General features: G+C 44.5%; 1 protein-coding gene and 1 non-coding gene across 4 annotated transcripts in view; both read right to left on the bottom strand.

Annotated features, from left to right (window-relative positions):
- Positions 1 to 12,957, bottom strand: part of LOC103245694 (putative Dresden prostate carcinoma protein 2) — a 35,303-nt gene extending 22,346 nt beyond the window's left edge. Inside the window, exons 1-2 of one of the 3 annotated variants that reach the window (XM_008016749.3) lie at positions 11,536 to 12,957; positions 4,656 to 4,779 (exon numbers count right to left, since the gene is read on the bottom strand). In XM_008016749.3, coding sequence (XP_008014940.1) covers positions 4,656 to 4,779; positions 11,536 to 11,538 — 127 coding nt within the window. In that variant the 5' untranslated portion in view covers positions 11,539 to 12,957. Of the gene's footprint in view, positions 1 to 4,655; positions 4,986 to 11,535 lie in introns of those variants that run through there. The other 2 variants (XR_012091480.1, XM_008016747.3) reach the window with 2 other exon arrangements.
- Positions 3,178 to 3,305, bottom strand: LOC119628193 (small nucleolar RNA SNORA41). Its single transcript, XR_005244497.1, has one exon. It is a non-coding gene; the product is annotated as a small nucleolar RNA SNORA41 (small nucleolar RNA).
- Positions 12,958 to 14,301: the final 1,344 nt, after the last annotated feature.

Genomic DNA, 14,301 nt, shown 5'->3' with positions numbered 1-14,301 from the left:
TTTAAAAATTTATAAAGGGAACCTAGGAAATTATGGTTCATTTGTGAAATAGGCAAGTTAAATAAATAAAATTAATTTCAGAGAAGACTGTCAAGATGATATCTTCAAAGAAAAAATTTGACAAATTTCTGTTAGGTTTTTATATTTTTATGTGGTTAAAAAAATGGAAAAGTAGATAAAGAACAGCTTAGTATTATTCACCTAGAAACCTTAATAAAACCTTGGACAGGTTTCTAAAGGACAGGCTAATAAGAGTTGCATGAAAGTGAAATGTTTTGTGAGGCAATAAGGAACTAGCTCAGAAGCAAAAATAATGGGTGGGGCCTGTTGATTCAAGGTAGGGGAGGGAAGTAGAGGCCCAAGTGACAGTTCCTGGGAAGGCAGCAGATGTGTGAAGGGCATAGGTAGTCACATCTCTAATTCTGGATTTATCGATGGAAACTGTGCAGTTCTCAACAGAAAGATGGAGACCCGTGTACTTGGGAGAATCTGGGCAAGTGATATCTGGGTGTCAGGCACCCATGGAACGGACCTCAATAAAAGGAAGGGAGAAGGAGACTAATGTTAATCTAGTAGTGACTAGATCGGGCCATGTGCCAGACACATTATCTCATTTAAGTCACCATAACCCAAAGACACTAGTTATGTTATTACCTCCATTTTACATAGAAGGACACTGAGGCTCAAAGAGATCTTATAATTCCTCTAAGTTCACTCTGCTAGTAAAGGGAGGGAACTGTCATAGGCATCAGTGCCCCAGGCAGCAGGCTGTGTCCTACTGGGGTGCTTGTTGACCACCTACTCTGTGCCAGGCACAGTGCCAGGTGCAGAAGATACAGTGGTGTCCAAAGATACAGTCCCCCACTCTCTTGGAGCTTAGAGTCTAATGAGAGTTAGTAGCAGCCATTAGTCAAATAATGCCACTAATGAAAGTAACATTACACAGTGAAACATTTAACAAATGGACTCATCCAGACTTGGGGCATGATGGGTGCCATGGAGGAGAGTGGCTCTAGAGAGCTTACGTAATTAACTAGCTAAAGGAATGATGAAGAAAGGCATTCCAAGTGAGGAAACTGCACATGAAAAGGCCTGTGGTCAGAACCCCAGAAAACATAAGTTTAGCGCAGCCACAGCTCAGAGGAAGGCAAGTGCCTGAGGTGAGGGTGGGGGCATGGAAGAGGTTGGAGACACAATCAGATTTCCATTTTGAAAGGTCCAGTGTATTTTCATAGGAGCCACTAAGAGGCTTGAACAGCCACAAGCAAGCACTCTGGTGGGTTCCAGGGCCCCAGCTATACCTGACCCAAACAAAGGCAGTTGGGTGGTATAAATACTGCCACCTTAATAGTACATTTGAGGACCGGGCACAGTGGCTCATGCCCGTAATATCAGTACTTTGAAAGGCTGAGGCGGGTGGATCACTTGAGGTTAGGAGTTCAAGACCAGCCTGGCCAACATGGTGAAACCCTGTCTCTACTAAAAATACAAAAATTAGCTGAGCATGAGGCTGGGCGCGGTGGCTGTCGCCTGTAATCCCAGTACTTTGGGAGGCCGAGGCAGGTGGATCACGAGGTCAGGAGATAGAGACCATCCTGGCTAACACAGTGAAACCCCTTTTCTACTAAAAATACATAAAATTAGCCAGGCATGGTGGCAGGTGCCTGTAGTCACAGCTACTCAGGAGGCTGAAGCAGGAGAATGGTGTGAACCTGGGAGGTGGAGCTTGTAGTGAGCCGAGATCGTGCCACTGCACTAAAGCCTGAGTGACAGAGCAAGACTCCATCTCAAAAAAAAAAAAAAAAAAAAAAAATTAGCCTAGTATGGTAGTGGGTGCCTGTAGTCCCAGCTACTTGGGAGGCTAAGGCAGAAGAATTGCTTGAACCCAGAAGCTGAGGTTGAAGTGAGTAAAGATTGTGCCACTGCACTCCAGCCTGGGCAATAGGGTGAAAGTCTGTCTCAAAAGAAAAACAAATAAAAATAAAAATAAGAAATAAAATACACCAGGTGCTTTTGCTCACACCTGTAATAACAGCACTTTGGGAGGCTGAGGTGGGTGGATCACAAGGTCAGGAGTTCAAGACCAGACTGGCCAACATGGTGAAACCCCGTCTCTACTAAAAATACAAAAATTAGCCAGGCATGGTGGTAAGCACCTGTAATCCCAGCTACTCAGGAGGCTGAGGTAGAGAATTGCTTGAACCCAGGAGCACCGGAGGTTGCAGCAAGCTGAGATGGCCCCACTGCACTCCAGCCTGGGCAACAGAGTGAGACTCTTGTCTCAAAATAAGTAAATAAATACATAAATACATAAATAAATTTTTAAAAACGTTGGGAAGTGAGGATTGATGAAACCAAAAGCCTAAGTCTCAGGTATCCATGCTAGGAAAGGACACACTAACATGTGTAATGATCTGGAGGAGAGCATATGCGATAAACCCTCTAACAACACTTCTACACAGATAGGTCTAGATCAGGGATCAGTAAGTGCTGGGCCAAATCCCGCCAGTGCCTGTTTTTGTACAGCCTGCAAACTAAGAATGGTTTTTACATTTTTAAGTGGTTGAAAAAAATGGAAAGAAACTAATATTTTGTGACACATTAAAATTATATGAAAGTCACATCCCAGTTTCCATAAATAAAGTTTTATTGGAACACAGCCATGCTCATTTGTTTACTCTCTCGTTGCCTGCTGCTACAAGGCAGAGTGACTGACTGACACCTGAGGATTACCGCAAAGCGAAAATTATTATTATTATTACTTTTTTTTTTTTGATGGAGTCTTGCTCTGTCACCCAACCTGGAGTGCCGTGGTGTGACGTCAGCTCACTGCAAGCTCCGTCTCCCGAGTTCATGCCATTCTCCTGTCTCAGCCTCCCAAGTAGCTGGGACCACAGGCACCTGCTACTACGCCCAGGTAAGTTTTTGTATTTTTAGTAGAGGCGAGTTTCACCATGTTAGCCAGGATAGTCTGGATCTCCTGACCTCGTGATCCACCCGCCTCAGCCTCCCAAAGTGCTGGGATTACAGATGTGAGCCAGCACACCTGGCCTAAAATTATTTTTTTAAAAGAACAAGAAACAGCATTATTCAAATACTGAATTATATTTTTTCCAAGTCTTCTTAATTTGTTTTGAAATGGATCATCTCCTGCCAAACAAAACTACAGAATACATCTTGTGTCTGTCACACATATGCCTACTCTCTGTTTTGCTAAGAAAGAGGTGTTTAATCCTCTTTTCTTTCCCACAGAGAAATGCAACAACTGCTACCATAAGAAGAGCTGCAGACCAGTAGTGGTGGAATTGAAATTATTTATTATCTGGACTTCTACAGAAAAAGTCTGCCAATCCCTGAGCTAGATAATCAGAAGAGCCCATAAATCTGACCGTGTGATCTGACAATTGACAAACGAGCACTCGTGGGAGCAAGTGCAAAATAATGCACTTTGAGATAAAAATATCCAAACTATTTACAAAAGGAAGACAGGCCTATGAGCTTTGAGGTCACAACTCAGGACTAAACACAACTCGGAGGATTAAAGACAGTTAGAGTAGTAGTACGTGAGTGTCCTCCCCTAAATTATAAGAATCAGTACACAGTAGAGGGGTTGGTTATCTGTGGGCCTCACCTGATGTGGACCTGGGGAAAAATTTCCAGAAAGACTAGACTAGGATTTTGCACTTTCACTTAAAAGTTACACATAGGGGCTGGGCGTGGCGGCTCACGCCTGTAATCTCAGCACTTTGGGAGGCCAAGGCGGGCGGATCACGAGGTCAGGAGATCAAGACCATCCTGGCTAACACAGTGAAATCCCGTCTCTACTTAAAAAATACAAAAAATTAGCCGGGCATGGTGGCGGGCGCCTGTAGTCCCAGCTACTCTGGAGGCCTTGGCAGGAGAATCACTTGAACCCGGGAGACAGAGTTTGCAGTGAGCCGAGATTGCGCCACTGCACTCCAGTCTGGGCAACAGAGCAAGACTCCGTCTAAAAAAAAAAAAAAAGACACATAGGAAGAGGCAGAGGTTGCAGTGACCCCAAATGACACCACTGCACTCCAGCCTGGGCAGCAGAGCAAGACCCTGTCTCCAACCAACCAACCAACCTTTTTCTCCTTTCAAAACCTTTGTTCTAGGCTGGGTACGGTGGTTCACGCTTGTAATCCCAGCACTTTGGAAGGCCGAGGCGGGCGGATCACCTGAGGTCAGGAGTTCAAGACCAGCCTGGCCAACATGGTGGAACCCCGTCTCTACAAAAATATAAAAATTAGCCAGGCATGATGGCGGGTGCCTGTAATCCCAGCTTCTTGGGAGCCTAGAGCGGAAGAATCGCTTGAACCCGGGAGGCAGAAGTTGCAGTGAGCCGAGATTGTGCCATTGTACTCTAGGCTAGGTGACAGAGGGAGACTCTGTCTCAACAAACAAACAAACAAACAAAAACCTTTGTTCTAGCTCTAAGGTAACTTGGCTCCTCATATCACTGGTCCTGTGAAGGGGGCCATCCAGGGAAATGGCAAAGGTGTATTCCCCCAGGATTATGAAGATAACCGAACAGTAATCCACCCAGTGTCTCAGGGCAGTTGTTTAGCATGCATTCGTTTCCCCAGCCTGACCCACAGGTGTCATTTCAACACCTGCAAAGCTGCAGAACTGACCTGGGACCTTGGTGGCTCTAGCAGGGTTCTGGCCATGGGGGCCTTGCCTGGATGTGGCTGGCCTCCCTCTTGGACAACTCTGACCTCTTCCATTTTCATGTACAGGAGTCACATCCAGAGTTCCCTGAGAAGACATACCCAGACCAGTGTGCTGCAGGAACCAAAAGGAACAAGGTGTGTTTCCCAAGTAAGAGTCTCTCCCCACCCAGAAAAGACTCCGCCAATATCAGGGTCCCAGACCCTAATCTAATGCCCAGGTGAATTAGTTCCAGTAAACTGAAAGTCCCATGTCCTGGGAACCCCCCTCAGTCCCAAGCAAACCAGGTTGGTCACCTGCCAGACAGGTTCCTCATTTACAACAGGCCTCTTATCCTACTATTCCCCAGGGCCCACCTGGGGCTGCTCCACAGTTTCTGCTGCCCCAAGTGCAGCACTCAGAATATTCAGAGCTGCTCCTTCTTGGGACGGGGGGAGGACAGCATGGGCTGAGGGGGTCACTGGGGATAAGATTGGGATCAGAGAAGATCAGGAGACTAAGGAGAAGGGGTTCCCGAGGAGCCCTAGCTGTTAGACAGTTGAATCTAAGACTCCTGTCTTTAATATCTGCTTGTGCTTCTGTTCATACAATGAGGATTAAACAGTTACTGGAATCGGGAAAGTTTTTCAGCATTTACATTGTTTAGGGATAAGGCTGCTTTAAATCCTATTGTAAATGAACCGAATGTAAATTATCCAAATATAAATAACAAAGAGGAGGGTAAAACTTTGTTGGTCACTATAAAATAGCTGTAATAACTACAGTAATTTATATGTAATTACCATGGGGCATAGGGATTATGAGACACTGCATCATGCATATCATACACCAAGCTCTTTGTGATAAAGGCAACAAATTGTGCTCCATTGTGTGTGCTCTTGTGGTCAGCTTAAAATCACCAAAGGTAAAATTTGGCTTAGTCGTGGGTTTTTGCTTCAGGGAACACAGGCAGTTCAATAGCAGGTGAACTTGTTACATTTGATTCTGGGAGGACCGACATAAAGATACCTCAAAAAAAAATTAATGTCATCTTTATTTATAACGGAATTCTGGGAAAACTTCAAAGCACTTTGCAGATTTTAATCTAATTAATTCTCACAATAACCCTCAAAGGAGTTTATACAATGGCCTTCATTGTTTGAAGCCACAAGTTACTAGAGGCCACAAAAGAGTCACTTTGTCTGCAGTTGCTTCTTTGTTCTGGCTTGATTCCTAAATGTTATAATGTTCTTTGAAATAGATATAGTATAAATACGAACTATCAGTGTATTAATAATCACTGATCTTATAAGACACATTGACATCACCACTTAAAAAATTCCTCAGAAATGGCCTTACACTCCAGCTTAAAGAAATAGAAATGTTTATGTTAAAGGAGAATTTAAGGTTATGGATAAACTCTCTCTGATTAAAATATTTGCATATATTTGTCCATGAGTATTTACAGGGTTCCTGCTGCAAGTATGAGGTCAGGTGCTATGGATGCAAAAACAGCTTAGGATAGGAATGAAGTAACAATGTGTGGTGGAGTTCTAAGTAAGTTCTAAATAAGTCTGAATGTGTCATTAATAAACCAAGGACTGGGTTTAGCAATCCTAAGAAGAGACAAACGTAAGTGGAAAGTTCTTTTTTGAGACAGAGTCTTGTTCTATTGCCCAGGCTGGAGTACAGTGGCGCAATCTCGGCTCACTGCAACCTATGCCTTCCAGGTTCAAGTGATTCTCATGCCTCAGCCTTCCGAGTAGCTGGAATTACAGGCGTACACCACCACGCCCGGCTAATTTTTGTATTTTTAGTAGAGATGGGGCTTCACCACGTTGGCCAGGCTGATCTTGAATTCCTGGCCTGAAGTGATCTGCCTGCCTCGGCCTCCCAAAGTGCTGGGATTACAGGGGTGAGCCACCACCCCCGACTGAGAATTCTTGATGATTGGCATTTGTCCATACCCTTGCTTTGTAGTTTAGTTCAGGTGGCATGGTCTTTAATGTCTCTTTCTGGTAAAGTGGTGAAGGAAGATGCTTTCATATACCGTAGCAGGACGAGTGGCAGACAAAACTCCTCAGACACCGAGTTAAAGAAGGAAGGGGTTTCTTTGGCGGGGGGCATCGGCAAGACTTCTGTCTCAAGAGCCAAGCTCCCCGAGTGGGCAATTCCTGTCCCTTTTAAGGGTTCACAACTCTAAGGGGGTGCATGTGAGAGGGTCGTGATTGATTGAGCAAGCAGGGGGTATGTGAATGGGGACTGCATGCACCGGTAATTAGATCGGAACAAAACAAGATAGGGATTTTCACAGTGCGTTTCTAAAGAATGTCTGTAATCTATAGATAACAGAACCAATTAAGTCAGGGGTCGATCTTTAACTGCCGGGCCCAGGGTGCAGCGCCCGGGCTGTCTGCCTGTGGATTTCATTTCTGCCTTTTAGTTTTTACTTCTTCTTTCTTTGGAGGCAGAAATTGGGCATAAGATGATATGAGGGGTGGTCTCCTCCCTTAATACAAAATCCCATTTGATTCTTACAGTGTTGCTATGAAATAGGTAAGACAAACATTATTTTCCACTTTTTACAGACAAGAAAATAAGCTGAACAATTATTAATATTACACTGCTAGGGATCACAGTGAATGGATTACAAAATTAGAAACTGAATCAGGTTCTCTGAGTTCTCTTGTGGTGCTCCTGTCTATGATGAAACTCCCAGTGCATTTCCAAGTTCAGCCTTCCACCCTTAACTTTAAGCTCCTCCAGTCCAGTCACCACCTCAGGCTCTGGGGCTGGTATCCTAACACTCAAAACCCCTTCTCATCTTGGATCTCCTACTCCCGCTAATTTCAGCCAGATATGCTTAGAGAAATCCATAGGAACATTTACTTTAAAACTAAGGGTCTCAGTTTGGCCGGGCGCGGTGGATAATGCCTGTAGTCCCAGCGCTTTGGGAGGCCAAGGCAGGCAGATCACCTGAGGTCAGGAGTTCGAGACCAGCCTAGCCAACACAGTGAAACCTCCATCTCTGATAAAAATACAGAAATTAGGCTGGGCGCGGTGGCTCACGCCTGTAATCCCAGCACTTTGGGAGGCCGAGGCAGGCGGATCACGAGGTCAGGAGATCGAGACCATCCTGGCGAACATGGTGAAACCCCATCTCTACTAAAAATACAAAAAAAACTAGCCGGGCATGCTGGTGGGCGCCTGTAGTCCCAGCTTCTCGGGAGGCTGAGGCAGGAGAATGGCGTGAACCCGGGAGGCGACGGAGCTTGCAGTGAGCGGAGATCGCGCCACTGCACTCCAGTCTGGGGAACAGAGTGAGATTCCGTCTCAAAAAAAAAAAAAAAAATACAGAAATTAGCCGGGCATGGTGGCACATGCCTGTAGTCCCAACTACTTGGGAGGCTGAGGCAGGAGAATTGCTTGAACCCGGGAGGTGGAGGTTGCAGTGAGCCAAGATTGTGCCATGGCACTCCAGCCCAGGCAACAAGAGCGAAACTCTGTCTCAAAACAAAAACAAAACTAAGGGAAAGCAAAAAACAAAGCTATGAATACAATGAACTTGACTTCATTTCGGTTTTGGCTGGCAGGTTGGTTGGCCTTACAGGGTAGATGGACTCTTGACCCTCTCCTTTATCTCCTCCCTGTCCAAAAGGGGGCCTTTGCCATCTTTGGGCAATTCTCTTATCTATTTTGGGTCCTTCTCCTTCTCTTTCTCCTCCCTGAGAGGAGGTATTAAATTGAAACTCCAGTCACTCTGTCAGAGGCATTTAAACCAGAGCAACTCCATCTTGAATAGGGGCTAGGTAAAATAAGGCTGAAACATACTGGGCTTCCTTCCCAGACACTTAAGGTATCCTAAGTCACAGAATGACATAGGAGGTCAGCACAAGATACAGATCTTAAAGACCTTGCTGATAAAACAGGTTGCAGTAAAGAAGCCGGCCAAAACCCACCAAAAACAACATGGCGATGAGAGTGACCTCCGGTTGTCCTCACTGCTACCCTCCCACCAGCATCATGCCCGTTTACAAATCCCATGGCAACGTCAGGAAGTTACCCTATATGGTCTAAAATGAAGAGGCATTGCCCAACACAGCAGCTCATGCCTATAATCCCAGCTCTTTGCGAGGCTGAGGTGGGTGGATCACATAAGGCCATGTATTCGAGACCAGCCTGTCCAACATGCTGAAACCCCGTCTCTACTAAAAATACAAAAATTAGGAGGCCTGAGCAACAGAATGAGACTCTGTCTAAAAAATAATAAATAATAAAAAGGGGAGGCATGAATAATCCAGCCCTTGTTTAGCATATAATCAAGAAATAACCATAAAAATGGGCAACCAGCAGCCCTCAGGGCTGCTTTGCCTATGGAGTCACCTTGCTTTATCCCTTTACTTTCTTAATAAACTTGCTTTCACTTTACGAACTTGTCTCAAATTCTTTCTTGTACGAGATCCAAGAACCCTCTCTTGGGGTCTGGATCAGGACTCCTTTCTGGTAACAACTCATAGAAGGAATAAACAATTACACTCACTGTAGTTGTGTATCACATCACTAATCCTTGTTCCATGCATTCAACAGCTTTCATCCCCTCCTGAAGAAGATAAGGGGACACATTCTAAAACATCCTATGGGAACCTCCTACGGCCACATACTCCAATAGAGATGCATTCTCGGGATGGGGAATATGCAGAATTTGAACCTCAACCAAGGAGCACCTTCTCCCATATTTCAATTTTAAAAAACTTTTCCACTTTCTTTTTGCTGATTTTCAATGGGGATTTCACAGGATGATACTGAAGTCTCAAGGTTCTGAAAAATCATTGATATGCGAAACAGGGATCTCTCCTGACATGCTTCGGAGTCTAGATGCTTTTCTGTAGGTCGTTCCACTTTGGGCAGAAAGAAACTGAGCAGATTGTGTGGGGTAATGGTTAAGAGATTGAGCTCAGAAACAAAGCTGATCCAAATTGAGTTCTTGCTCTGTTTGCTAATTGCATGATCCTGATCAAGATACTTAACCTCCCTGAGACTCTATGTCTTCATCTACATAAAAAAATAATAGCTTGGGGCACATGTCCTCAGGACCTCCTGAGGCTGTGTCAAAAGTAAACAACAACAACAAAAAAAGGAAAATAAAAATAATAATAGCTGGCATTGATTGAACACATACTGTGTGCTAGGAATTACGTATGCTAAGTTTTACATGCTTTACTGGCATTATCTTATTTAATCCTTACTACAACCCTTGTGAAGTGGGTACTATTATATCCGTTTTATATGTAAGAAAATTGAAGCAAAAAGGGATTAAATAGTTTGCCAGAGAACATACAACTATAAGTGGTGAGGCCAGGACTCAAACACAATTTGTCTGACTCCAAGACCCATGCTTTCAATCACTACCTTCATCACAGTGATGTGGTAATGATTAAATTAGTTAATGTAAGTCAGGTGCCCTCATAGTACCTGGCACACAAGCTTTAAGTATCCTAGCTATGATATTATTTTCAGTAGGTTTTTTGTTTGTTTGTTTGTTTTAATGAGATGGAGTCTTGTTCTGTCACTCAGGCTGGAGTGCAATGGCACAATCTCAGCTCACTGCAACCTCCGCCTCCCAGGTTCAAGAGATTGTCCAACCTCAGCCTCCCAAGTAGCTGGAATTACAGGCACCCGCCACCACAGCCGGCTAATTTTCTTTTCTTTTTTTTTTTTTGAGAGGGAGTCTTGCTCTGTTGTCCAGGCCAGAGTGTAGTGGCATGATCTCGGCTCACTGCGACCTCCGCCTTCCGGGTTCAAGCAATTCTCCTGCCTCAGCCTCTTGAGTAGTTGGGATTACAGGCACGCACTACCATGCCCTGATAATTTTTGTATTTTAGTAGGGATAGGGGGCTTCACCATGTTGGTCAGGCTGGTCTCGAACTCCTGACCTCGTGATCCGCCTGCCTCAGCCTTCCAAAGTGTTGGGATTACAGGCGTGAGCCACCACACCTAGCCCTAATTTGCATTTTTAGTAGAGACTGGGTTTTCACTATGTTGGCCAGGCTGGTCTCGAACTCCTGACCTCAGGTGATCTGCCCACCTCAGCCTCCCAAAGTGCTGGCATTACAGGCGTGAGCCACAACAACCAGCCATTTTTTTCAAGAGATATGTGAACCAGAAAACAAATTTTGACATAGGAAATTTTGTGTCCATCCCATTCAACTGTCCCAAGGTATGTGTCTTGCAATTCAGTTGACAGGCTTCTGCTGTTGCCTAAATCTGCATATTATGAGTTGCCTGATTGAGAGACTAGCTAAATGGCTGGCAACCTTTTCCATCTGACATGCAAAGAAGTTATTCAGGCTGGGCTTGGTGGTTCGCATCTGTAATCCCAACACTTGGGAGGCTGAGACAGGAGGATCGCTTCAGCCCAGGAGTTCAAGACCAGCCTAGGCAACATAGTGAGACCTGTCTCACTAAAATAAAAAATAAATAAATTCTTCAGACTAGAAAACCATATGAAGTCTCTTAAAAAAGAATGACCTACTGAGTAATAGCTAGCAAACAGAATTGCAGGCAGTACCGAGATTATAAGTGGGCACTGTTTCAAAAGTTCATTTGTCTATTGTTAAAAACTCTGAGTGCATAGAAATAAGGTTGCAAATTGCAGTTACATTCCAAGCCTATTTGCAGAAGTCTATGTATTTAGCCCATTTTGAAGCTCAATGATAGAATCATGCCACTAGTCTGAGGACAGGCTGAGGAACAAGAGCCCATGTGATAAAGGAATAAGAAAAGTGTCTTTCCTGGTACAGAGGAAAATGGATACGTAACATATTAGTTATCTATTGCTGTGTAATGAAGTATCTCAAAACTTACCATCTTAAAACAAACACTTTTTATCTCAGGCAGTCTCTGTGGGTCATCTGCGAATGGCTTAGCTGGGTGGTTCTGGCTCCGGATCTCTCAAGGTTTTAGTTAGCACTGCCCAGTCTATAGTTATCTGAAGGCTTAGCTGGGACTAGAGGGTCCACTCACACGGCTGTTGGCAAGAGGCCTCAGTTCCTCGTCACACAGGCCTTTCCACGGGGCCGCTTGAGTTCCTCATGACACAGTAGCTGGCTCCTCCTAGTGCAAGTGATCCCAGTGTGAGGATAAGGAGGCAGCTGCAATACCTTTTATGACCTAGTCTTATAAGTCACACAGAGTCACTTCTGCCATATTCATTATAGGACACATGCAACTCATTTAGTGCAGTCCACGCTCAATAGGAAGGAAATTAAGCTCCACCTCTTGATGGATAGAGTATCACAGAATTTGTGGATATACTTTAAAATCACCATGTAGAGTTTCTGTTGTCCTCCCATCACTTTCTCCAGGTACCCAGTGAGAAAAATAATAAAAACAAACTGGGATGCAGAACTGCAGGCCTATTCAACAAAGCTTGCTGTAAGTACCCCAAACAATCCACGCTCTTGCCTTAACTTTTCTTAAAAACATCTATCCACTTTCCTTTAATGGAATCTTCTTTGAAGGATTTATACTAAAGAGAAAATGATCCTACACTCCTAAAATATTTTCTTTATTAATTTGTATCTCTCATTAGAATTTCGGACAGTATACCAAAGTGAAATTCAAAACAACTACAAAAAAACCTACTCCCAAACCCGGTGGATTAAAATATTTGGAGTTAGGAAAGCAACTCCCAGTAAGATTTCTCCTTTCAGCTGATTATTACCAGAGTGCCCTGGTTAACTGGGAAATAGTTTTCCCTTCCTGGTCTAGGGAACATGGAATCTCTGATCTAGGTTTCCTACCTTGATTCCCATGGCTGCAGCTCTGTAGAAATATGGTGGGCATTTAAATCTGAGGAGTCATATTTAAAGGAGTTTATTTCTTGCATCTGAGGCATACAAGATTCTAAAGTGCCATTTCAATCTTCAGAGGAAAATGATGTTTCATGTGACTTTTTATTGTATTTCTTGTGACTTGAAATTTGGTAATACATGTGGACTGTTATAAAAATACGACATTCATAAACGCTGGATGGCTGGGTGCGGTGGCTCATGCCTGTAATCCCAGCACCGTGGGAGGCCGAGGCGGGCGGATCACGACGTCAGGAGATCGAGACCATCCTGGCTAACACGGTGAAACCCCGTCTCTACTAAAAAATACAAAAAAAATCTAGCCGGGCGAGGTGGCGGACGCCTGTAGTCCCAGCTACTCGCGAGGCTGAGGCAGGAGAATGGTGTAAACCCGGGAGGCGGAGCTTGCAGTGAGCTGAGATCCGGCCATTGCACTCCAGCCTGGGCGACAGAGCGAGACTCCGTCTCAAAAAAAAAAAAAAAAAAAAAAAAAAAACGCTGGATAAATAGGAGTTTGCCCTACAATTCAACTCAAGTAGAAGCTAGGGGCTTGACCTTTGTGATGAGCTCTCCTGACAATGTTATTGTTTTTAACCTAATTTGACTCAATCCAATTTGAGAATATAATGAAAGCTAAAAGACTTATCCCAGAAAATATACATGTCCACAAAATTTTGCACATAAGTTTAAGGCCTCCCAAACTCCCTAAAACCCACTCAGAAAATCTAGATTAAGAATCTCTAAAACAGTCAGGCATGGTAGCTCATGCCTGTAATCCCAGCACTTTGGGAGGCTGAAGTGGGTGGATCACTTAAGGCCAGGAGTTTGAGATCGGCCTGGCCAACATAGTGAAACCTCGTCTCTACTAAAAATAGAACAATTAGGCTGGGCACGGTGGCTCACACCTGTAATCCCAGCACGTTGGGAGGCCGAGGCTGGTGGATCACCTGAGATCAGGAGTTCGAGACCAGCCTGGCCAATATGATGAAATACTGTCGCTACTAAAAATACAAAAAATTAGCTGGGGGTGGTGGCAGGCGCCTGTAATCTCAGGTACCCAGGAGGCTGAGGCAGGAGAATTGCTTGAACCCTGGAGTCGGAGGTTGCAGTGAGCAGAGATCGCACCACTGCACTCCAGCCTGGGCAACAAGAGCAAAACTCCGTCTCAAAAAATAATAATAAATAAATAAATAAATAATAAAAAAATTAGCCAGGCATGGTGGTGCTTGCCTGTAATCACAGTTACCTGGGTGGCTGAGGCATGAGAATTGTTTGAACCAGGTAGGCAGAGGTTGCAGTGAGCCAAGATCACACTACTGCACTCCAGCTTGGGTGACAGAGCAAGATCCTGTCTCAAAAAAAAAAAAAAAAAAAACCCCAACCAAACAAAAAAACTCTTAAGACTTTGCTAGGGGTGCATATTGCCACTCCATTGTGACATTATAATTTAGGTTTAACTCAGAAGCTACTACTCAGAATTAAATATTGGCTGGGCGTGGTGGCTCACACCTGTAATCCCAGCACTTAGGGAGATTGAGGCAGGAGGAACACTTGAGCCCAGGAGTTCAAGGCCAGCCTGGGCAACATGACAAAACACTATCTCTACAAGGAAAAAAATACAAAAATTAGCCGGGCATGATGACAAGCGCCTATGGTCCCAGCTAGTCAAAAGGCTGAGGCGAGAGGATAGATTGAGCCCAGGAGGTCAAGGCTGCAGTGAGCTGAGATCGTACTGCTGCACTCCAGCCTTGGCAACAGAACAAGACCCTGTCTCAAAAAA

Source organism: Chlorocebus sabaeus, chromosome 26 (assembly GCF_047675955.1).
Source record: "Chlorocebus sabaeus isolate Y175 chromosome 26, mChlSab1.0.hap1, whole genome shotgun sequence".
In the NCBI taxonomy this organism is placed as follows: domain Eukaryota; kingdom Metazoa; phylum Chordata; class Mammalia; order Primates; family Cercopithecidae; genus Chlorocebus; species Chlorocebus sabaeus.
Note: the sequence above shows the minus strand (reverse complement) of the source record. Positions and strands in the feature narration are given on the sequence as shown.